The sequence below is a fragment of the Hippopotamus amphibius genome, chromosome 10, assembly GCF_030028045.1.
Source record: "Hippopotamus amphibius kiboko isolate mHipAmp2 chromosome 10, mHipAmp2.hap2, whole genome shotgun sequence".
Taxonomy (NCBI): domain Eukaryota; kingdom Metazoa; phylum Chordata; class Mammalia; order Artiodactyla; family Hippopotamidae; genus Hippopotamus; species Hippopotamus amphibius.
In genome coordinates this window covers 103,030,304-103,057,129 of record NC_080195.1, presented here as the reverse complement: position 1 = coordinate 103,057,129, position 26,826 = coordinate 103,030,304, and the positions used below count along the sequence as shown (strand labels likewise).

General features: G+C 36.0%; 2 protein-coding genes across 2 annotated transcripts; both read left to right on the top strand.

Annotated features, from left to right (window-relative positions):
* The first annotated feature begins 1,653 nt into the window (after positions 1 to 1,653).
* On the top strand, positions 1,654 to 14,495 carry LOC130829888 (keratin-associated protein 25-1). Its single transcript, XM_057696434.1, has 3 exons — positions 1,654 to 1,753; positions 2,252 to 2,256; positions 14,235 to 14,495. The coding sequence occupies exons 1-3, from the start codon at positions 1,654 to 1,656 to the stop codon at positions 14,493 to 14,495; spliced, it is 366 nt and encodes a 121-aa protein (XP_057552417.1).
* Positions 14,496 to 22,344: 7,849 nt separating this feature from the next.
* On the top strand, positions 22,345 to 23,999 carry LOC130830545 (keratin-associated protein 24-1). Its single transcript, XM_057697846.1, has one exon. It carries the CDS (start codon positions 22,345 to 22,347, stop codon positions 23,092 to 23,094), a length of 750 nt encoding a protein of 249 aa, XP_057553829.1. The 3' UTR covers positions 23,095 to 23,999.
* Positions 24,000 to 26,826: the final 2,827 nt, after the last annotated feature.

Here is a 26,826-nt window from a genome sequence, read left to right as displayed (position 1 = left end):
GTAAGAAATCAATAACATAGGAAACTAGGTATGGGGTATATGGGAACCTTCTGTACTATCTTCTCAATTCTTCTGTAAATCTAAAACTGTTCTGGAAATAGTCTATTTTTAAAAAGAGTGCATTATTATTCTATTCAGTTACTGTTTTTCTAGTGTTAGACATTCATGCTGTTTCTGGTTTTCCACTGTTAAAAATAATGTTCTATAAGCATCCTGTACAGCGACCTTTTAAATGATCACCATATTTTTCAAAGCAAAGTTTTGTTTGGCAATACAGAAACAATCTAAACTATTCTTTCTAGATGCCTTTATTTTTCTGGGTTCTCAGAATAAGATCACATCATATGAATTATGCTTAACAAATGATAGTCAAATTAACAGTCAAGATCCAAAAACTAAAAAGATGAACAATTAATTAAAATATACCAAAATAGGAAACCTCACCCATCATCTAAAATACGTATTAGATTAATAATAAAATATTATTTTCCTTATCAAATTGGCAAAAATAAATAATGGTAGCAATTTCAATGGTATTGAGGTTTTGGGGAATCAGATGCTCACTCAATTGTATTAGAAGTGTGAATTTGGAAACATACCTCAAAAGCCTTTAAAATATACTGTGATGTGAGCAGGTTAGAATATTTTTATGAGATAATACGCTAAACAGGAATAAAGCAGAACCACGAACAGCCTGCAAACAAATTCACTGTCCTGGGGATCTATGAAAATATTTGCAATGTCTTTCAGGTTTTTGGAAATCACTTTAGCTCAGGCAGTGAGTATTCTAATTAATTTGAGTTTCACGTGCCAGGACTTTTTAATAGGGGAATTTACATCTGGATATAATCTGGATATAATTTTAGAATAAGTGCAACAGTTTATTTTGGAGAGTTAAATTTACAAAATCTCATCACAATGTGCATATTTGTCTCATTTTGCTGACAACCAGAACAGTGAAAACGTCAAGGATGAGAAGTCATTCTTATTTTGGTAGCCACTAGCCTATTCTTTGGTGTTTGTACCCACAATCTATGGATAACAATGCTTATTATGTTCTCCCTCCCCTCTTGCGCCACATCCTGGAGAAGGAGTTCCATGTCAGCTATTTATAACCCTCACATTTTGCTGGAAGTAATCAGAATGAGGGTAATATCTGGGACAGGAATGTTTGAAAAATACAAGTAAAACTTTATGAGAAGGTTGGAGGGTATTTTCATTGGCATCTGAACAACTATTAATAAAATGTTGTCAGGTAAAAAAAATCTGAGCAAGACAAGAAATGAGTGTGTGTATGAAACTGCTGGAAAGCAGTAGGGGTATAAAAAAATTTACTTAGAAGGAGACAAGCATATTTGAGAAAGTTTCTATAACTCTTCTGAAACTCTGTTAACTTCATGTCTTTCAAAACTGCTGCTCTGGAAATGATAGCCCTTGCTCTTTTGGGAGTCTTCACTATACTCCTTTTCTTCCTTATCTATTGTTCTCTTCTCTGGAAGAGTGATCTGTGCAGGTGCCCTCTGCTTAATCAGCAGCTGCCAACCTGGTTCCTGGCCTACTGTCGAGAGCCCTATGGTGAGCCCACCAGCTGCCAACCAGCCAACTGTGGGCCCAGCAACTGTGAAATCTCTTGATATCTTTCTGCTGACCGCCATGTTTCCAGACCTGCAGAAACCAACTTTGTTCCTGCTACTTCCTGTGTCTCCAGTTCAGGCCATCCACCAGCCTATACCCAATGCCCACATTTCCCAAGGTTAACAGCTTCCACTCCCTCACCTGCCTCTCCTATGTCTTCTAACCCTTCAAGTTTATGTTTGGTAGTGGCTTCCCTTTGGTCTATGACTCCTGTTGTTGCAGTCGTTGACTAGGTACATCACAGTGGCCAACCACTAAACATATTGTCCAATCACTTTAGACCTCTGATCTATGTATCTGGTAATTTCTAATGCTTGTGTCCTCTCTGGATCACCTGGTACTATTTATCTTCCAATAAGTTTGTTTAAGCACAATCAATATTAGGATTGGGATTTCTTGCTAAAAATGTCTCTCCATCTATCACTTCTTACAGAAATCTTCCAAAGATAGAGAGATAGGGAAATAGGTAGAAATAGATAGATTCTTTTTTTTTTTTTTGTACTAGTTGTTTAAAGATGCTCCTGGACAGCACAGTCTTTAACTAGGTTTTGGTTCACATGTCGTCCAGCATGTGAGAAATGAGTTGCTTTAACTCCTAATTAATGTGTTTTTACAGGTGCTGTAAACAAGGCTTTTGTTAACATTCACTAGTTTATTATAGTGAATTTATGGTATTTTTAATTAATCAGAGGGCTCTGTCCACTTAATAAAGGGTGGCAAATATAACCTGAGTGATTTTTGATTTCTTCATTGATTCATTAAGCAAGCATTTATTAAATTTCAAAATTGTGCCAGGTACCATGTTGTAACATTTTCTTTGGATCTTTCTGGATATTGGTTATCCTAAGGGTTTTGTGGGTTTTTTTTTAAATTTTATCATTTATGAACTACTCTCATTAAAGCCACTCTCAGGACCTGATTCTGAGGCTCTTGTGGACAGAGGACTAGAAGGGATTAAACCTCATTCAGTAGTGACTTCCAGGTAGCCAGTGAGGAGTACAGTATTTAGAGTTTATTCTACCTTATCATGCCTCTCAGCGATGGCAGGTAATTAAACTTGTGTAATCTTGTTGTTGAGTCTTCAAGTAGCCACTATAATTAAAAACATAAAACCGGCTAAGTACACATGGTGGGGGACAGTGTAGGTGTGGGAGAGCTGTCAATGATTGTTGAGTAAAATGTATGTGTAAGTCCTTCATAATAAGTAGTGTGCATTGGAATTGCACCAAATCTTATGCAACTGGGAAAAATATGTTGAAATTATTTTCAAATGGCATGTTAAAAATATGAATTTTACCAGTTACTGAAAAGTGTGCACTCTGGGAGTTTAAATAGAAATACAAATTGACAGAGGAGAAAACATATTGTGTACAGTTGGTTAAATTGTTGTCAATGTCTTATTCAGTAGTACTGGTAAATTAGTCACATGAGTTTGTTCAGAATAATGTCTCAAGAGTCTCATCTAGGCTTTCCGGTAAAGTTTTGGTTTTCTATAATCAGCTAAAAAGCAGAAAACCATGTGTTTTTTGAAGTAATAGCTTCCAAAACTCATGAAGACAGTGAGATATATCTACCAATGGTGCATTTACATCTGCTGTCTATGCATCACAAGTAGAGCCACTAAACTGTCACAAGTGTTAAATTCTTCTTTGTTTGGATACGGTCTGGTGGTATGTTGGAAACTTAATGGATTTTCACCATAAAGACCATTGGATTTGCTTCATTTCCTAAGAAATAAAGTATAAGAAAAGCTATAATCAATTGTCCTGTTCTTATTAGTAGAGGGTCAGTAGAGTAATATATGGGGGAATCACTTAGGAAAGCATATTATCATCATTGATTTTTCAGGCTACAATGGTGCTATTTACCATACGAATCCAGTAAGGTAACATATTTTTTTGTCTTTGATCATAATGAAAGGAAAAAAACAAAACAAAACAAACATTTTCGTGATGAGGAAGATGTCATAAGAGCTTGCATATAGTCTCAGCTCCACTTAATAATTCTGTGACACGGATACATTGAGTAGATTTTAAAATTTATCTTTTGATGAGGAAATCAAACCTTCCTGCCTCGGAAAGCTGCTACAAAAATTAAATGAGACAAACAGGATAAAGTGTTTTAGAATGATACCTGAATGGTACCAAAGTGTAAGTTATTAAATAGTAACTTATTTGACAAAAGTTAAATCCCAACAGTCTGTGGTATAAATTGATGAAGATATGAAATCAACAAATCTCTAGCTTTTCAGTAGTAAATAATTTAGCTTGTAGTTTGCATGTTAAATAAATATTTTATTTTAGAATTGTTTTAGATTTACAGAAAAGTTATAAAGGTTCTATATACTCCACACCATTTCCCACACCAAGTTTAAAAACAGCAACTTGTAATGGTATTTGCATTTGTCACAATTAATGAATTCCTTATTATAAACTAAAATTCATATTCTGTTCAGACTTCCTTAGTTTTACCTAAAATTCTTTTTATGTTCCAGGTCCCCAATCAGGATATCACATTATATTTAGTCATCACGTCTCCTTAGGTTACTCTTGGCTGTGACAGTTTCTCAAATTTTTCTTGTTTTTGATTCCCTTGAGAATTTCGAGGAGCACTGCTCAGGAATGTTGTAGAATGCCCTCAATTTGAATTTGCGTGACACCTGTCTCAGGATTAGACTGGGTTTACGGGTTTTAAGGAGAAACACCACAGAAGTAAAATTCCGTATCGAGAGTACACAGGATCAACATGGCATCACTATTGATATCAAACTTGATCACTCGGCAGAGGGAGTGTTTGTCAGGATGCTCTGCTGGAGAGTATTCATTTTTCCCATTTATGCTTCCACATAAATGATCACATAATTCATATGTAGATACTTACAATGGCAGTATCATTCTGGTTTGTATTAACAGGGCATTAAATATTTGTTAGCTGAAAAGCTACATTCCTTTCAGATTTAAGGGATCCTTAATAGAGTGTTCCTGCTTGTTTTACTTGAAAAACAAAAGAAAAGAAACTGCTTGAGAGTGAGTATAATATATATGTACACTCTCAAACAGTTTCTTTTCTTTCATTTTTCAAGTAAAACAAGTATGTATATAAAAAAATCTCCACCCCATGGATAAAAGTGAAAGAAGTGGGACTTGTTTAGTCTAAAGGGGGAACCTGAGTTTTTTGTTTTTTTTTTTTTTTTTTTTTTTTGTGAAAGGTATCCTGAGAAATTATTCTTTATGCTTGAAATGACCATATGTGGGGAAAAAATGGCTTAAAATTAAACAGGAATGGTGATTGTTAGGGTTTATTCTTCCACCTGAAATAATCATAGTTCTAGACAAAATATTTGAAACATGGATTTTCGGGACATTGGACTATAGGCAAAGAAGGGTAGTGATCCCTGAATGACAGAGAGGAGAAAGTTGAACAGAAAGAGATTTCCAACAGATCCACCAAAGCCATTACAGAACCTTACTCATCAGTACACGCACGTGAGAAAACTACACAAAATTGCCAAACTCTCCCACCTGAAAGCACTGAAGGAGAAATATTCAGAGCTCACAGAGGGCTGTGAATAGTTTGTGCTCATACCAGACAGTGTAGAAAACTAGTAAAGGACTCAGAGAGATTTTCTCATGGTGCTAGGGCAAAAGTAGCCTTAGATTAAACATTGTTTTAGTCCTACATGCTTAAGAACCAGAAATATCAAATTGTTTCTACATAACTTAACTGTGGCCCAGAACAAAGCTCGAGTGTTTATAATATTACAAAAATATGCAACTCACAGAAAGTTAAATCATAATATTTGGAATCCAATAAAAAATTAACAGGCATTCAAAGAAGCAGTAAAATAAGACCTACAGTAAAGGAGAAAAATCAGCCAATCAAAACTAACCTACAAATGACCCAGATGCTAGAATTTTTAGACAAGGACATTAAAACGGTTGACTTAACCTATATCCCATATATTTCAGAAGCTAGAGGAAAGACTGTTCTTATTAAATAGAGAAATGAATGATATAAATAAAACAGAGATGAAAGCTATAATGCCTGCAGTAGAAAACACATTAACAGATTAGACACTGTCAAAGAAGCCATTAACATATTTCAAGACATAGAAATAGAAACTATCCAGAATGAAATGCAGAGAAAAAATACTGAATAAAATGAACAAACAGGGTGATTTATTGGGGTCTCTTACCTTTACAAATTCGTGACATGAAACACAGATAGAGCCATAGTAAAGTACAGAATTTTGTCCTCTTTCACCTGTGGCTGTAAGTGACTAATCCTTGCCATTTCCATAACCTATGAAAATCCTGTACCATCCTGCTTTTTCTACAGTTCCCTGGGGATTACAGTCCTACTACTTACTGTTCCTGCTGTCACCAGTTCACTAATTATCCACCCAGGTAATTAGAATTATACACAGCCCTTTACTACTTTCCAAATAAGTGAATAGTGTTACTGGGAAAATTGGTCAAAGGTGGGTCCTTTAACATTATACACATCATATCCCTTTGCCATACCAGCTCCTTTGCTCCTGTTTCCCCATTTCACTCTTATTTGAATTGATTCTGAGAACTACAAAATGTTGATCTCCAATGAAAAGAAATTCCGCCCCCTCCAAACTTACACATCTATGCCAATCACCGATCATTTGCTCAAAAAAGAACAAACTGACCTCCTTATACATAAATCCATTTTAGAAGGTAGTTGAATAGATTATAAATAGTGTTTTGTGTTTTATTTTGCTATATTTGGCCTCAGGGGAGAGAGAACAACATTTCTGATTTCTTTGTTACTTGTGACATTTTATCTACACAGGAACTTGTAAATATAGTATATTGGAGATAAGTCAGCACTATTTACTTCACTAAATATGGACCCGTGCACTAACTGAACAACAAAAAAGAAGGATATTCCTTATTTACTGTGAAGTCCAATTTCTTATGCCAGGGGTATTTGATGGTGGAGGATGATAGTTATGAAGATCCTCAATCCAATAACACAACAGCACAATTCCATTGTTGGCTGTTGATAAATCAAAGGATAAATCCACCCTGTGGCATTAATCATGGAAACACTCAAACTTTTGTGTGTATCTGGGAACTTAACTAGTTTGAGGGTCACATATCATCAGAGAACATCATGTTCCAGAATTAGAAAAGATATGTTGCCCGTGGTACCCATTTCTAGATTAAATGATCAGTTGGCTTACCTTTAAAAAAAAAATTCCTCAAACATCAATGCAAGAAAGGTGGCATATGCTGTTAGTTATGACAGATGCTCCCCTACTCAATAAAGAGAATTACAACCTGATCCACTCCATTATCAGTTTATCCAAAGATCATAAAATGTGTTTATAGTGCTACCAATGTTATAGAGATTCCATATAAATGTAACTTTGAGTATACACGCACAGGAGCAGCAAGTACTCAATGCCAGCATGGAAGTTTCATGTCGCAAATGGGGAGAAGACTTATCTAATTACTAAATTGGCATAAATGAGTCATGAGAGATTTTAGAGCTTCTGGTAGGAAAGTGTGCCTTCTTCATGATCTGCAGCTTAAAAAGCCAGCATTGGTCAGCAATCCAAATGTCTATCAAGAGGCAAATGGAAAACAAATCTATGCAGCAATGAAAAGGAATGAAATGCTAATACTTGCAACAATAGCAATGAATTAAAGAAAAAAACTAGATATAAATGAAAAAAAAAAAAAAAGCTGCCTCAGTCAAATCCACCTTGACCATGGTTGCTGTGCCTCACAACTCAGTCAGATTAATTTCAAACCCACTTCATTCAGGTTGTGCGAGGCAGACAGTGCTCAGGACCTTTCATGTATTCTTTTTCTTTTTTTTTTCTTTAAACCCTAAAAAATACTAATGAGATGGTGTTTAATGCGCCCATTTTGCATATGAGAAACATAAAAGCTCAGAAAAGTTACATGCTACCCTATTGTAACCAGATAGTTCAAAGTCATGAGTTCTGGCTCTGTTCAGACTATACATGCCAGTTCTTGTTGCTTTGCTATTCAGAACGATGATCCGGATATTGACATCTCAGAGTAAGAACGCTATTCTATAAAAGATCTATTATTTCCCCACCAAAAGCCTGTTTCCAGATACACAAAGATACAAGTAGTCTCCCTAAATGAAGCTTCTCAAGGAACTCTTAAAAGTCCATTATCCAAATAATGTGGTCTGGGCTGAGTTATTTATTATTAGTAAAACATTTTTTTTTAGCAGATTAGTCTAGAAATTTCCATTTCCTGTCAACATATAAATAAATTCTGATTCCAAATAATCAACAATGAATAAAGCTTTAGAAAACAGCTCAATCGTGTTAGATTTTCTTCCTTAATTAAATAATAAAATATGAATTATTTCAAAAAATTAATTATTTAAAAAACATGAATTATATATATGTGGAAGATATTCATTGAAAAATAGTAATATGGAAACAGGTTACAAACATAAACACTCTGTGCAATAATATGCTGAAATTCCCTTAGATAAATGTCCAAAGAGATACATGACCTCTTATTTTGTATAACAACTATAAAAATATGTGTGCTAACACCTTCAGTTTTATGATAATGAAAGAACGGTGACATTTAATTTCTTTGAATGTGGATCTTAACAAAGATAGTCAAAGCTTCCCAGGTCACCATTTGTCACTGGGAAAGATAAACTTGAATATGACACATGCCAAGTTTCCCAGAAAAATGAATTAGATTTTGAATTTGTGTTGTGTCTCCAAAGAATGCAAAGTAAGTTTCAATTCCCAAATTAATAATTTTCAACGTGTCATTTCCAAAAATATATTATTAATCTTAATAAGTATTTAGATATAGATATTTTCATTTTTTGAAATAGAAGTGGCCATAAATGATTTTTCCCATTATGGAATGATTATTTTCATTTAACAACAATTTCAAGGAAATGTCAAGACTTATGAACAAATACAATTCCTAAAGAAGCAGTTGACCTATACTCTGAGAGAGACTGGGCAAGGAAGACAAGATTGATTTCAGAATGACAAGGAATCAGAAGGATGTGATATAGGTAAAACACATTTTATAAGCTCATGGGAAGACTGCTAGGTAGACATTAAAAAATACTTTAATGAGATGCCACAGAAATGGTTCTGAAATATGAGCAGAAGGACAGGCTATAGAAGGAACCAACATCCAGCAGCCAAGATAGGTAAACAGTAGGTCCAACAAAAAATCACACTTCAGCAACCTGCTCTTTGCAATTTAAGCAAGCCCTGACCTTCTAGCTTCACCATGTCTTACAACAAATGCTGCTCCAGAAACTACAGCTCTCACCTCCTTGGGAATTTCTGCCATGTCCCTGTTACTACACCCAGGGCTCTTTGCTCCACTGATGGGAGCTGTGGAGATTCCCTCTGCTTCCTCATAGCAGCCTGGGCAGCAACACACTCCATGACCACTGCCATGAGCCATGTGGTAAATCCATGACCTGCCTACCAACCGGTTGTGAGAGCAGCACCTGCAGCCCTTTTGGATATTCTCCGATTGCTTCTGATGTGTTCACATCCCGTCACAAGCTAGCTTTCTTCCTATCACATCCCGTGGTTCTAGTTCCTGCCAGCCAGGATCTTATAGACAGCCTCTGAGCTTCCATCTTGCAAGTTACCAGTCCTTTGGCTCTCCCACTGAGCTACCTAACCTATGGCTGTCAACCTCTGAGCTACCTGACCTTTGACCATCAGCCCAAGAGCTACCATTCCAATGATCATCAACCCCTGATATACCTGCCCTATGGATGCCAATCTCTTAGATACATGCCCTACTACTACAGGCCCATAAACTATACGTAGAGTGATTTTAACCATGCTACTCTTCCTTGAGCAAACAGCAGTATCCTTATTAAAGATCATCATGAGTAGCTGGAAAAACTTCATGCTTGCTGTCTCTGAGAGCTCATTCAGCTTCAATGGCTCTTATTCTACCTGGGTTATGTTATCCCTTGTAATTCTATACTAAATCTCCTTTTTTGGCTTTAGAAGTTCTTATCAATTAAAAAGTTCTTTCATTAAAAAAAGAAAACTTTAGTATTTTCAGCCTGGATGAAACTATATTTCCTCTATTTTCTTACTAATTAAAGTACAGCTTGGAATACAATTATGCTTTTGATGGGCTATTATGTATATGTATCTTGTTTTATGTCTAGTTATACCTTTGCGTTATGTCAACTGCTTTATACAACATTGACAATTTTTGTACTCTGGATTAATTATGGAGAATATTGTCCAGAGGTTAAAAAAAATGATTCATTAAAAAGGGTCTATGGAAAAATATTAAAGTATACAGAGAATGTGACTTGATGACTGCCAAAGTGTACATGCGGTATGTGGCTATATTTGGGGTTTTGTATTAGAATCCTTCAGGTAATAGTAAATTTAGCTTCAAAATGTACACGAATAACCTACTATCCACATCCTTGCTTTCCCAACAATACCGCGCAAGGAAAGAGGTCAGCAGGGAAGCCTTCCTTCAGGGAGTCATTTAGAAATTAGCTGACAGAGACCTGACTCTTCAGAATGTGACTACAAAGACGGCCCTAGGAGTTGCATTCCATTTTTGCTACGCATGGCACTCAGTCCCTTGGCCTTATATAATCACAGGAAAGGCAGTTAGATACAAAACAATCATGTGTCCAGGAAGAAGAAGGGAACATATAATTGATAAATCTTCCAGTAGTCTATAGAGCAAGGATCAATTGGAGATACATTTGGATAGAAAAAGAAAATCCCTACACGACTGCCTCATCATATCTAAGTTCCAACTTATAACTGTGAAAAATTTGACTTTGTTTTGCAGAATTCAGATATTTGATACTCTTGCTTCAGTTTACCAAATCTTTTTGTATTCAGTATTGTTTTCAACTTGCACTGTGATTACAGGCTTATGAACCTATTTCCTAAAATTACAATTTTTAAATTACAGTTTTTCTCAAATTAAAACTCATCTTAACTCAAAATTCATCTCAATTTAGAACTGCCATATCACACTAATATGACCCTTTGTCAAAACCATTTGATGTTTGTAACCAGACACTGTGGCTTGATTTTGATCAATCAATGCTGACGTAAGTATTTACTTTTGGATGCGGAGCATGGAGAACTACCACAAGTCTGTTGCTTCTTTAAATTACCACGTTAATCTGCATCACTGCTCTCTTGTACCAAAATTATTATTGTTTTTAAGTTATTTCATGGAATAGTTGAAATTCAAGTCCACATCTGTATGTTCTAGAACTTATGTCCTATTTTACAATAATTTACTTTGATTTTCAAATATTTCATCTTCTGTATGCCAGTTCCCAAAGAAAAATTATAGAAAAAAAGATGTATTATTTATTCTACATTTCCAGTGACAGAAGTTGTATAGATATTACCCTAATCTTTCTCACAACTTGAGAGGTTTTACTTCTGTCTTAGTGATGAAGAAAGCAGGTTCAGTGAGATTAAACTTCTTGCCTAAGATCTCATTGTTAATAAGTGAGAGAGTCCAAATTTGAGCTCAAAACTATGTGACAATGAAATATCACAAACTCTCAGATGTAATTTTCATTATTTTGTGTTAATTTTATCATATCCTCAAGGAATCGTCTCTGACAAAAATATAACTTCTCAGTAGGTTTTCATTTTTGTTAGTTTTTGTTTTTATCTCAGGCTTTCGAGCTAGGCAACTACATGGAGATGTAATAAACTTAAAGGAAGTCTCTGTACTGGGAGGAATTACAGAAGGAATAAAAAATAATGAATTAGGATGCATGTCAACCAGGAATATATATTGGGCGTCTCCTGTGTTTGGCATAAAGTATGATAAATAGTTGCTTCCAGACCTCTCTCGGTCACGTGCCCTGCATCTAACTTATATTTTAATTACTGATGATTAACGATGAGATTGTATTTAGCTTGATAACTCTAGCCTCAATGGTGTCCCAGTTATCAGCTACATATTAATAGCAAAAACATGTATCTATGAAAACAAAATCTATTTTCACTGTGGACAAGAAGAAAGATTTTTTCTTTTTTAAACTCATACATAGCATGCCTACAGGCTGAGGAAGAGATTTTATAGATTAGTTGGTTATCACTTGTTTTCCAACTTTACAAAGAACTAAGTGAAGAGAATCTTAAACTACATCTTGAGGAATTTAGGTGTGGCACACACAAGAAACCATTGCAGTTGGGACTTACTAAGGTGAGAGAAGGAATCTCCTTTGGAAGCATATAAGACTTGGGGAGATTTTATGTATCCTGAGGGTTTAAAGTTCTTAGAGGAAGTGGGCAAATTGTCAAGAAGATTCTCAGACTCTCAACGCTTGATGACTCCAATCTCTTCTGTTATTTTCTACCATCAACAGGCCTCACAATGATGTGATATGATGTTTTCTTTGAGGAAGAATGTAGTACATTGACTTTGAAAATTCCTCATGTGAGATGTCAGCTCTTTTTTTCTTCCACTACCTGAAATGGGGAGGGTGGGGGGGAGTCGAGGGAGGGAGGGAATATGGGGATATATGTATAAAAACAGATGATTGAACTTGGTGTACCCCCCAAAAATATAATAAATAAATAAATAAAATGAAAAAAAAAAGTGAAATTCAGAAGAGAGAAGCCTTGCATTCCATCTGCACCAAAGGCCATGTTTTGATGATGTTTAAGGATAAACAAAATATTTTTAAAAATCATAAGTGTGCTTGGACCACCCTCCCTGCTCCCTCCCTCCCTTCTTGTCTCTGTGCATGCTTTCATGGTTGTATGAGATCTCCTCATTCTTACTTGAAAAGCTCTATATGCATTTTTCAATATCTTCCCTCAAGAAAAATCAATCAGCCTTTTACACTCTTCAGTGGGCAACACAGGGACAATGGGTATGGATGGGAAAAGGGGATTCTGCAGAGAGGATGGAACTTCATGGCTATTGATTTCACCATGGTTCCCTAAAGCCATGTTCCCCAAAGAAACTGGGACTGTTGTACAATGGCCAAGAATCCACCAAAAGAACCATCAATAAGACTCTCAGATGCCAAGTGGCCATTTGGAATCTTTACTCTCCTTCACTCATTCCCAACATCATCCTTGACCAGCTGTGAAAGAGCTTGGAAAGAGATATTTCTGGTTCTGTTAGACTACTGACTCCAGGAAATAGATGTCTATAAAGATTAACTCATATATTTGGGGGAGAATCCGAAATGAGGCACAGAGATCATTCATTCTGTGGTGTCCCAGGAAGCACTTTTCAGACGTCTTTCTTTATGTGATATTAAACTTTTTTTAATCCTTGCTCACTTTAATTGCTTGAAGATCAAAATGTCTTAGTAAATTATCTCAGTGAAGACATCCACCAATTCTGGTATGCTAGTGCACAAGCTGATGGCTTTTGATATGTTTATCCTTTCAGTTGAATGTCACTAATAGAAATGTATGCCATTTTTATTAGTAAAAGCAAGTATATGTTACCGTGTAGAAATATTACATACATTTCCTCAAGTCTTTGGAAATCAAACCCAACTTTTAAATATGAAAAATATCAAGCGGTCAGGGTATAGCTCTTCAAAATGTATTCTAAGATGCCTGCATAAAATTGACTGTCAGGACAAATATACAGAGAACAGCATCACACAATTAGATTCTCAGCTAGGTATTAAAAATGGAGAATAGTATGAGATTTTCCATCTGGCAAGTCTGGTAACTTTGATATGTACGAACTAGTTCACTACATCAGCACGTCCTCCAAGTATTGCAACCTTGAGTTCCTTCTTCAGTGATGAAGACTATGCCTTCCTGACCATGTTGTTCCTTGTGGATAATGACTAGAATAAACATGCATTCACGTGGACTCCACTTAACCATGCATTTTTAAGGGGTGAGAATAGAAGCAAAGCAGATAAAATACACAGGTGATGACATCATACATTCTCAAGCCTGATAAACAGGGGAAAGATTAAGATGGCTGATATTTACAAGATGCAAACTGGACTTATTTTATGGATGGATGAGAAGTCATCTCCATAGGCAGTACAATGAGCTAATGAGATGTTATGATGCAAACTGAACTTAAATATAGGGGGGAGGAGAATCCGGGTATATATTCCACCCAAGTGTATAAGCAATCTGGTCTTATATACTTATGTCAATTTAGACAAGCTGTTCTTTGCTGCATATCTGAAATTTTCACTTCACTATGTCATCCAACAGCTGCTGTTCTGGAAACTATAGCGCCCTCTCTCTTGGGAGTTATTGCCATGTTCCTGTTACCTCATCCACAATTCTCTACTCTACTAGTGTGAACTGTGGTAATGATCTTGGCTTGCCCAGCCAAAACAGAACCTGTCTCCTGGACAACTTCTGAGAGACATATGGTAAACCTTCCAGCTACGAACCATCCAGCTGTGTGCCCACAACATGTGACATTTCATGCTATCCTTCCACTACTTACTGTGTCTCCAGGCCCTGCAGAAAAACTGGTTGTTTCCCTATCAGTTCTTATCTCTACAGTTCTTCTCAACCATCAATATATAATAGACTTCAGAACTATTTGTCTAATTGTTGCCTCCCTCAGAAACACCTGTTTTATGGCTGCAAGCTGCAGAACATCATCTCATGTGGGTATCGATCACTGAATTTTTCGTCCATTACCTGCCATTCTTTGAGATATCTCTCCTATGACCGTCAACTTCTATGTTATGATTCCAGCAGGTTCAGACCTCTAGACTTTGTATCTAACAGTGTTCAACCTGTTCCCCACATATACAGCAGTTTCCAACCAGCTTTTTCTTCCTTTGGGACTTGGCAATCTCCATTCATTAGAAGATCATGGTGAATTGTCATCTCAGCATCTTGTCAGATAGTTTTGTAAAGAAATGTCATCTTTAGGTTAATGAATTGCTCTTAGGCTGATGGGTAATGGCGCTTTCAGTTCAGTTACTGTTTTAACCAGTACTCTTTTACTTGATCAAATTCTAAGTGATTTTAATTGTTGGTTTATTTTTTGCTTTCACGCTTTTTGATTTCTATGCCATTAATATGCTCTTAAGCAGAAAGAAAAATTTTCTTGGTTAGCTCTAAATAAATTTGTTTCGCATCATTTAGAAAACAGTATCTTTCTATTCTTTACTATCTCTCATGAAGTTAAAGTCTTTAATTGTACTAAACCAAATATATTTAAAGAAAAAACAAAAACAATGTCTGAAACAAAACGAGCAAGATAGAAACTTTCAAAGTCCTGATTGACTATGCCATACTACTTGAGCATTAATTGTGCATCTGTATTTTCTAACTCTTAAAAAGTGAATTAAGAAGTTTCTTTAGTCAGAATAGACTATGTTTCATCATGATAAGTAAAAACTTTAAAATTCCAGAAGCTTAAAAGTGCTACGGTTTATTTATCACTCATAATACCCATTCCTTGTTTGAGGTCCAAATCATTCTTATTTTGGGAGCCAGGAGTAGAGAATCTTCATTCTGGAATATTACCAGTAGAGGTAGGGAAATATAGCAAGAGAACCACCCAGTAGCTCTGTGTATGTCTTCTAATACATCATTGAACAGAGCAAGCCACAAATGTCCACTCTACCTTATGAGATTAACCACAAATGGGTTACATAAATTTTAATTCTGAACAATAGGAAGAGCAACATTGGTTTTTCCACTTGAATTAAAACTTAAGAAGTACTTCCTTCCCCCCCTTCATGGATCTTTGCATAGAGAACATCTCTATTACTTTGAACTTATTTCCCTCTTTCATGTATATACGTAACTAACTAATTCAGTTCCTTCATGTACTCTGTGGGAACTTGTTCTTCTGACAAGCAACTTCTCGTATCCACCATACTGATTCCCTTCAATGTGCCACTATACCACTAGCTATTCAATAATCTGCTATAAAAATACTTTTAAAATGTTATTCTCCTCATTTTTATAGATATGAAAACTCAAACAAGGCAAGAGATTTGCTCAAGGACCCACTTAAGTTGGATTCCAAAGACTTCTCTTTATCTTCCACATTATTGATAGCCTTCTTTACTTAGGTAATGACTAATCTGGAAGCCACTTGGATGTTGTCAATAACATGATGACCATGATCTTCAGCTCTAGAACTGCCAAATCTAAACTGCAGATAAAACCATTTCTCTTCGCCTCACAGCACATCCTTCTCTCTGGGCTGATTGATTTTAATAGTATATACACTTTTGTCCTCTCTGGGAGTCTTACTTCCCATGTAGATGGTAGGAAATACTTTCAACTTATTCAATTTCTCCATACTGAATTTTATATATATACACATATATATATAAAACATATACATCATAGCAAGTTATCTAGCATAAAACTTGCCTCCTCTGTGCATTTCCTTTCTTTCTTTTTTTTTTCTTTTTTTGTTTTTTTTCTTTATTCCTGAAGCACTCATAGAAGATGCAATAGGTTTTAGGTAAGATCCAATGATAGTAATATTAATGAAAATAATATTTAATGATAATAATACTAACAAAGATTATAGGCTGATGATAATAATAAAAGTTAACATCAACTATATATTAGCTATACTTTATAACCTGTGTTTGACTAACTCATTTAACCCTCATAGCCACCTATGGAGAAAATACTATTATTAATTCCATTTTTAATATATATAAATTGAGTTACAGAAACTTTGATGGTTAATTGATACTCCATGTGAGCATCAGGAATAGGATTAGAATCCTGGAAATCTGAATACTGAGCCCTTATTCTTAACAACTGCATATACAGCCTTTAAAATCTAATTAATGACACGTGGTACAGAAGAACATAGGTTGAATAAGAGGAGTCATTAGCAATCTGTTGTCAAGCGAGGCATTTTTCTTAATCACATGAAGTAGACCTGTTCGTTTTGGGTATTAACTTTTAAAGAAAACAAAGATGGTTGCAGACTGTGTATCTATAACATCAAAGTATGTTAATAATAATGATATTTTTATTTAGTTTCATGGAATTTCCTAAATTACAACTTTAGAAAATTAGAAAGAAAAATAACATTTAATTTGCATCTATTATGTGGCATGCACTTTCTTAGGTATTTTCACATTTTTTATCTCATTCCATCTTCAAAACAGTCCTACAAAGTTGGTACTATTACTCTGGTTTTACATAAGAAGGCACTGAGGTACTGAGAGAGAACAATTTTCCAAGGTTGCACACGAATAAATAAGCTTCAACAGTACTCAGTAAGAGGATAATTCATAACTCATTAAGACACAGTCATAACATTTCCATCTCAAAATGCTTAATTCTTATTACACCTGTATCTCATTACATTCATACCATGTTTCCTGAAAAGATAAGCACAAACCAAACTCACTTGCCTGTCTTTCCATCATTTAAAAAATATGCTATCATTTTAAAAATGCTTTAACTTCACATGCACCCCAGTGTTCATAGCAGCACTATCTATAATAGCCAAGACATAGAAGCAATCTAAGTGCGCATCAACAGCTGAACGGATAAAGAAGATTTGGTGTATATATATGTACCAGATATATATATGTGTACCTCATATAGACATATATGTATATATGTATACATATATATACACTCACACAATGGAATATTATTCAGCCATAAAAAGAATGAAATATTGCCATTTGCAGAGGATGGACCTAGGGATTATCATACTAAGTGAAGTAAGGCAGACAAAGAAAGACAAACTATTATATGATATCACTAATATGTGGAATCTAAAAAATAATACAAATGAACTCACTTACAAAACAGAAGCAGACTTGCACGTGTAGAAAACAAAGTTATGGTTACCAAAGGTGAAAGGTGGGGGGGAGGAGTAAATTAGCAGCATGGGATTGACAAATACACACTGTTATATATAAAATAGATAAACAATGAGGATTACTGTATAGCACAGGGAACTATATTCAATATCTTATAATAACCTATAACGGAAAAGAATCTGAGAAGGAATATACATGTGTATTCATGTATAACTGAATCACTTTGCTGTACACCTGAAACTAACAAAATATTATAAATCAACTATACTTCAATTAAAAAAAAATATGTAACTATCTGGACCACACAATGGACACTTGGTAACATTCTGTGTTCCATCCTCTTTTCCATATGTATTAGTCTTGTCTACTAAATATGTGTCAAGACCCTTGAAAGCAAAAAGACCCCAAAATGTATTATCTTCCTTTACTCCTGTTTCTTAATTTTTTTATTTTGTTCATCTACCCTTCAGCTTTTGAAGCCATTAATGATTTATGAAGCCAACAAGATAAATGTAGCTGAGTTACACCATTTTAGTTTACCACTGCAAAATTTAAGAACGATTTTAACTCAATACTTATAGTTTAATTGCTATGTAAGCTTGCTACAAACTTACATACTTGCTATGTAAGTATGGATTTGCATATGTTTTGCTTTTTCAGATCACAGAATCGCTGTTGCATCATTTAACAACTCTCTGGCAAGTGGAATTACAGCACAATTATATGTATATGGTGGTAAAAAGGAAGATAAAATTTCATCAAGACCTAAAAAGCTAGAAGGTGACCTCCATTATTTTCTTTAAGGGCCATTTACTGGAAAATTTAGCTTTCTTTGATCTTCTGTTCCTACCCTAAAGGATTTTTAATCTTTGGAAAAATTGGGAACCAGTTCCATTACTCTTTTTTAATGAGTTGTAAAAAATCTGCTGCCTCATTAGATAAATGGAGTTTGTTTCTTGTTTTTCAGAAGGCATGTGGATTTCTCTGAATTATCTGATGGTGGAAAGTTCATTCCTTGTATCTTAAACTTGCCATGGATACAGAGCACAAACTCCTCAAACTACATAAAGACTATCTATTAAAGCTGTATTTTTCTGGCTACTATTTTCTTATAATTATGGAGGCCAGAAGTCCAAAATCAGTTTCACCGAACTATAGTCGAGGCATCAACAGGACTGCTTCCTCCTAAAGTCTCTGGAAGAAAATCCATTTCCTGCCTCTTCCAGCTTCTAGAGTTTGCTGGCACTCCCCCACTTATGGTAGTATCACTCCAGCCTCTGCCCCTGTCATCACATTGCCTTCTCTGTCTCTAATCTACTGCCTCCTTCTTATAAGGACTCCTGTGATCACATCAGGCTCACCCAGACAATGCATCTCAGACACTTAGCTTAACCACAATTACAAAATCCCTTTTGTCATATAAGGTAACATTCACAGGTTCTGGGGATTAGGAAGTGGGCATGGGGGAAGTGGTTTCTCTTCAGCTTTCCACACATAGAAAATATTACAAAGAGGGGAATTAATGGAAGGAAAGATTATTTAGTAATTAAGTGAAAGCAGAGTAATGCATATGCTTCTCCAAAACCTTCAGAGGACAATGTCACCCAAATGACAGTGGTCCTTACTTTCTGCTAAAAACAACCACTGTTATGAACTTGATATTTGCTGTGCTACTGATGCTGTCTGCTCCGTCTCTTGCCAAGATGGAGACAAAAGCAGAAAGCAGTTGTGTAGACGTATCATTCACAGAAGGTGGTGCGTAAACAGGGAGTGATGGTTATCTATCAGTCTGATGAGTGGATAAGAAGGTAAAACATAAAAGCGAATGAGAGGAGTTGAGCTAACTCTGCTTTTGCAAACCTCGGTATTTGATTGTTTAGAATATCATTATACCAAAATAAATTAAAATATGTTGTAAAGCCTTATGCTGTGAACATTGATTATGCTGTGTGATGTTCTATATTATTTAATTTTTGGACTCATAGTAGAGTGAATGGTATTAATTTAAAATATTTTACCTTTTTTTTTAGTACTTATTTACTTGGCCGCATCGAGTCTTAGTTGTGGCACACAGGATCTTCGTTGTGGCATGCGGGATCTTTCGTTGAGGGACGTGGGCTTCTCTCTAGTTGTGGCATGGGCTCTAGAGGGCACAGGCTCAGTAGTTGTGGCCCATGGGCTCAGTAGTTGTGGCCCACGGTCTTAGTGGCCCTGCGGCATGTGGGATCTCAGTTCCCTGACCAAGGATTGAACCCACATTCCCTGCACTGGAAGGTGGATTCTTAATCACTGGACTACCAGGGAAGTCCCAAAATACTTTGCCATTTAATGCAAAGTTGGAAAGGGAGTATGTGGTCTTTAGAGCTGACTACTCGTTCTGTGTTTTGTTTGTTTTCCCTCAAATTTGCTATAAGGAAGCCTAAAATAAGACTAGAGGTAATCCTGCTATGAGAGGGGGATGCAGACATAAACCTCCATCAATCTCTGGACTCTTCTATACATCACTTGGAGCCAGTAACTTCGTGGAAAGTTGACCACCAACTGCCTTGTGTATTTTTTTCCAAGCCAAGAGCCTTCTTTTCTTTTTTTGCATATTCTTTTTTCAGATTCTTTTCTATTATAGGTTATTACAAGATATTGATTATATTTCTCTGTGCTATACAGTAGGTCCTTACTGATTATCTATTTTATATATTGTGTATGTGTATAGGTATAATGTGTATATGTTAATCCCAAACTCCTAGTTTATCCCTTTCCACTTTGGTAACCATAAGTTTGTTTCCTATGTCTGTGAGTCTGTTTCTGTTTTGTAAATAAGTTCTGTATCATTTTTTTAGATTCCACATTCAAGCGCTATCGTATGGTATTTGTCTTTCTCTGACTGACTGACTTCACATAATATAAAAATCTCTAGGTCCATCCATGTTGCTGCAAGTGGCATTATTTCATTCTTTTTTATGGCTGATTAATATTCCATTTTATATATAAACCACATTTTCTTTACCCATTCATCCATCAGAGGACATTTAGTTTGCTTCCATGTCTTGGCTATTGTAAATAATGCTGGTATGGACATTGTTGTGCATGTATCTTTTTGAATTAGAGTTTTCTCTGGATATGTGCCCAGGAGTGGGATTGCTGGATTATATGGTAACTCCATTATTAGTTTTTAAGGAACCTCCATGCTGCTCTCCATAGTGGCCGCACAAATTTACATTCCTACCGAGAGTGCAGAGGGTTCCTTTTTCTCCACACCCTCTCCAGCATTTATATGGAAGCCATCAACTACCTTGTGTATTTTAGTTTCTATTTTCCCGCCTCAGGATGGAAAATTTCTGTGTAAAACCTCAGGACCGTTGATAGCTGAACAATTTGCTGAAAGCATGGCTCCTTGGGCCTGACCCTGTTCACCTGAGACACACTTCCACGCAGTGTTTAAGAAAGAGTTACTCATAGAATAAATTGCTTATCTTATTGAATAAATACTGAGAGAAACTCTGAGAAAACTCACATTAAAAGAAATATTTGGAGAATACCTGTCGCTTTAAATTGGTGTACATTTTAAAAATCTAGCCGAGAAGAAGAGAGTGGGAAGGGAAATCAAACTGTCTTCTGTGAGGACAGTGTCTTTTCAAACCTAACCCTATAGCTTATCTCACCTGAAGAAGCTGGTACTGTCCTCTGAACGCATTACTGTTAATAAATGCATTGCCATTTCCAATTCAATGGAGGCTGTAAGTGTGAATTATAGTTTGTATTTTTAAGAACAAAGTGCCAATTCTTTAATTTAAATTAAACTTTAAAAAAAATTTCCTTCAGCCTTCACCATAAGGAGTGAAAAGTGTTATTTAACATGTACAGTGCCTATAAGAACTATACAGGTTATTCAAATAAAAATTTTAAGCATAGCCATTCCCTTTTGTGGGAGTAGACCAAAAATAACTATACTCTTCAACAGAGGAATAAAGTCCATGTGAAGGAAGAAAAAGCCAATCAAGAATAAGTAAAACTTTTTTGGGCAGAAATGTAAAAAATATTATACATCTGACAACAACTGGGTTTCACAACAGAGACAATGGAATGTATAATGCATAATTTTAGTCAATTAGGAAGGTACAATCTTGAGAAACTGGCGTTCTTCAGTATTATATATTGTAGAAACTCTTTAAGAAAGGGATCTCATAGAAGTCTTGGTTACTTAGCAACCACTGACCCCTGGGAACAAGTTCATTTTTGGCCTTGTGTAGGTCACTAAGTCTCACTGGGATTGCTGTGAGTCTTACAGATGGAATTTTCCAAACAGATGAGAGGTTGTCACCAGTACATGGCCTGGCGCAGTTAAGAATATAGCATATATTTGGAGGAAGCAATTCTTTCCCTTAATAGTTCAATGCCTTACCCTCTCTTTTGAGCAATGATGTGGAGATAGTCAAAGCATTCAGCTTATTTTAGAATATAGGATCAAGCTCTGCAGTATTTTGCAGTAGTCAAAAGAGTGGAAAAGTCCAGTTTCTTTGTTTGACTTGGATCCTCTTTAACCCTTTGACAACCATGCTGCAGAAGCCCACAGACACATGATCTCTTGTTTCCTACTGATTGACAGATGAGAGTTTGCCTATTAACATTGAAATCACTATTTACCAAAGCTTTGGTCTACAGATCATGAGTGATGGGTGATGGTCAAAGTGATGATTACAGATACTTTGTGGAATCCAAATAAACTTATTTTTATATGAGTGTGAAGACATCAGCAGCTGTAGCTAAACAACACACTAATGAAATGTTGCTATGTCATTATCCCAGGCAGGAGAAGGAAGAGAGTCTGGAGAGGATGTAGACAATCACCATGGAAGATATAAAAGGTCATCAAGCCACAGGCTCACCACACCTTCACGGCCATTGCTGAGCATGCAGTCAGGCTCCATGTCTCTTCTGGGCTATCCTGGGGATTGCAGTGGCATATCCTACAGAACTCACTGTTATATCCCTGTTGCTCTTTGCTCCAGTGATGTAAACCCTACCTTTGGGCTCGGCTTACCCAGTAGCTACCAAGGAAATCTCTGGCTCCTGGATGACTGCCAAGAAACCTATGGTGAAGCGCCAAGCTGTGAATCTCCCAACTGTGAGCCCAAGACCTGCACCGCAAGTTGTGACCAATCAAACTTGTCTGTGCCCTGCAACTCTCCAACAGCAGGTAAAATATGCAGCACCTGTGAAACTACCAACATCGGACCCAGCTCCAGCTGCAAGCCAAGCACTCAGACCGAGGGGTATGTATCTAATTGCTGCACACCCAGCCAATGTACATCCAAAGCCTGCCAGAGCCTCAGCAATGGCTTCAAATGCTTTAGGCAATTTAACTGCTTATCCAAGAGTTTCCAGCCCCTAAGCCGCTACAGACTGGGTAGTTTGGGGTACAGGGGCTACCAAAATCTTGGCTTCATACACAGTGGCTTCTCACCATCATGTTACATTACCAACAGCTGCCAATCCCCAAACTATTTAATAGGAAATTGCCAATATCTGTATTATTGGCCGAGGAGCTGCCGACCGCTGAGCTATTTTTCAAGAAATTTCCAGTCTCTGAGCTGCATACCAAGTACCTTCCCTCCTCTGAGGTATTTACTTAGCAGTTGCAGATCTCTGAATTGCTACTGATCAACCTATTGCATTTGCAGCTGCTAGAAATTGCCCAATGGGGCAGATTCTACCAAGCTGTCACTCTCTCGAATATTCTCCTGAATTACTCCATGCGTCTTAAGAATTGTGTTCCATAACCTCAAATATAACTCCAGGATTATTCACCACAACCATTATCACTTGCCAGCTTTTTTTCTGTTGCTCTCTTAATGCCCTTTGTGTTGAAGGTGTATCCTGAAGGTAATATTATTGTTTCAACGCTGAAGAGATTCCACATGAAATACAACGCAATACAGCATTCTTATTTGGGCTGTCACTACCACTTGCCTGCCAACGCAATTATTCCCGACCTTTCCTGAAGAAGTGGAGCCTCCTTGGTCTGACTGGTGATTCCAGCACATTCTTTCAAGATTATTTTGCTTTCCATCAATAGTTTTGCTGATTGCCTAACTAGCATCTTGCTAATCAACTATGAGGTAACATCATCCTAAACATTCTGAATTAAGCTATTTCCTCCTTCCCCTGCCATGTGAATATAAAGATGTGCAAGCATCAGTGTCCAACTAGAGTTCAAAATCAGAAGACCTTCAGCAAATCTCTTCCAAAGAAGCCATAACACATAGGATGGCTGGCACTCAGCTTTTGTTCTCAATGCCTAGCAGAGAGCCTCAGAAGTGTAGAAACACAGAGGACTTCCTTGGTGGTGCAGAGGTTAAGAATCTGCTTGCCAATGCAGGGGACGTGGGAAGATCCCACATGCTGTGGAGCAACTAAGCCCGTGCACCACAGTTACTGAGCCTGCACGAAGAGCCTGTGCTCTGCAACAAGAGAAGCCACTGCAGTGAGAATCTCGCACACCACAATGAAAAGTAGCCTCCATTCACCATAGCTAGAGAAAGCCTGTGTAGCAATAAAGACCCAATGCAGCCATAAATAATAAACAAATAAATAAATTTATTTTAAAAAAAGTGTAGAAATACAAACATCGTTTGTTGAAAGAATGATCAAATACTCTTATAGATGCTTTGTGAGTAGTAATAATATGTTCACAATTCTGCCAAAATTCTCCTCTGTTGATTTATTGCTTTCTGATGGCCAAAGTAGTCCTGGTACATAGTTAATAAACAAATTTCTATTGGGAAATAATGATTTTCATTGTGCTTTATTTCTTATTCACTGAAGTTTTATCAGTGTTCTGGGCAATGCGCATAATATTTTTGAAGCACTAGTTACTGCTGTTCCGTTTGTAGCCTAATTAAAAATATAAAGAAGATAGACTATGAATTCCCAGGACTTTTATTTGTTTTGTATTGTTCTAATTTTAACACATTAAGTGGTATTTCTGTTAGAGTGTCTGTAATTGATATTTACATAGGGAAATTTGGGGAGAAATTATAAAATAAATCAATTTAATAAAGATTATATAAAATATTAAATGTATGTATATTTCCCTGTAAATATGTGTATCTAATTTTGTTAAGATTTGGACTTTAGAATAAATTTAATCTTGAACTATGAGAAGTGATTTAACTTATAAAAAATTTCAAAAATGGAAAATCATCCATCTCAGGGATAAAAGATAACATCTATCCCAAGACTTTTTTGTAAATAAAAAGCAAATCATGTTTAAAGTCAAATAAAATGGCCTGTGGATACGGGTGTAATTGGAGACTGGAAAGATGGGGAAGGAGCATTAACATCAATAGTCAATGATTAAAATTAAAACTTCTGAAGCAGGGACTTCTCTGGATGTCTAGTAGTTAAGACTTTGCCTTCCAATGCAGGGGTTGCAGGTTTGATCCCTGATCAGGGAGCGAAGATGCCAGATGCCTTGCAGGGGGAAAACCAAAACATAAAAAACAGAAACAATTTTGTAACAAATTCAATAAAGACTTTAAAAATGGTCCACACCAAAAATTCTTAAAAAAAGAACCCAAACTCCTGAAGCGTACACATGGGGCAACCATTTTGTTTATTCACTCAGGAGGCCTACTATGCATAGAAAAGACTTATAGAAAGAATATTAATGTATTGCTCCTGACCGAATATGTTTGGGGACAGTCGGGTCACTCCTTTGTGAGTTCATTCTATTTTCAGAGAATTCTATTTGTTGAAAATTTCTTCCTTATTTTGAGAAAAAATCCAGTTGTCCTTAGCAACCATTCACTAACCTTGTAGGGCCAGTATAACTCCTTTAACATAAGACAAGTGTTCAAGTATTTGAAAATAATTACTGTGTCCCAGCTGAGTGCTCAGTTGTCTAAACTAAACACACATTCTTTCTCTTTACAAACTTTAATAGATAACCTATTCTTTGAGGTGTTGAATGAGACTCTTTGGGGATATCAAGATTTATAGATCTGTTCTCAAGAACTATTCAGAGAATTCATATACCGAAACAAACATAATACTGTCTCAACCGTTTTAAGTACAATATGAAATAAATCAGAGGAAGAACTCTAACTGGAAGAATAAAAGAATATTTGGTAGAAGAAATGGCATTGGAGTAATATCTGAACCGTGAGGAGACTAGGCTATGAGAATGCAATGAGGGGTTGGAAAAGGATGGGAGTAAGAGATAAATTTGAAAGAAGCTACCGTTTACCTTGACCCAAGAAAAGCAAACATAAGCTCCCCAGGGAGAAAAGCATTGGGAGAAAATACAGAACGTTAGATTAAACATATTTGATAGGAAAGACTTCCTTACTTTAAAACAAACAAGCAATAATTATAAAATCAAAAACATAAATATGACTACACCAAAATCAAAAGTTCCTGATATAGAAGATAGCATAAAGACATTAAAAATAAAGCATGAGTTTGGAGGGGAGGGGGCATTTTGGGGGTAAACCCGAAATCTTTGTACTTTTCTACTTTATAGGTCCATGTAAAGTGTGACATTTTTGTATAGCCACACATGTATCAACAAACATTTCTCCATGTTATCAAACTATCTATATACATATGACTAGACTAAAAATGCTAGAAAAACACAACCTAAGTTGTGCTAGCTTTACAGGAGTTTTGGGAATGGTAGTTGGTAATTCTCAAAGTGATTTTTAGACTAAACAGTTCTGCTTTGATTCCCTAAGTAATTTCAAAACTTAAAAGAAAATAAAATCACAGTACTGAGAAATAAAGTTGGTCCCACCCTCTGACTTTGTAGAGTGTATAATCAACAACTTCTTCTCTGCAGTTATTTATAAAAATGTTGAATAGCAAGGCATCAGTCCTCTATAGCACACTGCCTTCTAGAAGATCATAGAATGTGAAGATTCATATATGTCTGTCCTGTTCAATTTCAGTTAGCCACAAAGCATGCTTAATAAATTATGTACTATGTTCATAATTCCAAAGGCATCTTGTTTGTAGAAGCCAGCACAGGTCTTTTTATATTTGCACTTAAAAATACAAAAATGAATCACTTCGTGGGTGAAAAATACTTTCTGCCTCCCAAAAAAAAAGATCATTTATTTTTTTATTTAAAAAATTATAGATTTAAAATATTACTTTCTACAGCTGTAAAAATTTTACCAATCTAAATATAACCATTCAAGCCACTTTTTTACACTTAGCTTATCTCCTTCCTTTATACACTGCAGAGAAAGCAATACAACAAATCCACATGTACATCTACTATCCTAAGTGCTATAAATCAAACAAAACTCTACTCTGAAATTTACTTTACACACAGTCTACTTAAAGGATTATTAAAGTTTCAGTTTTAATTCACACTGTTACAAGTTTATG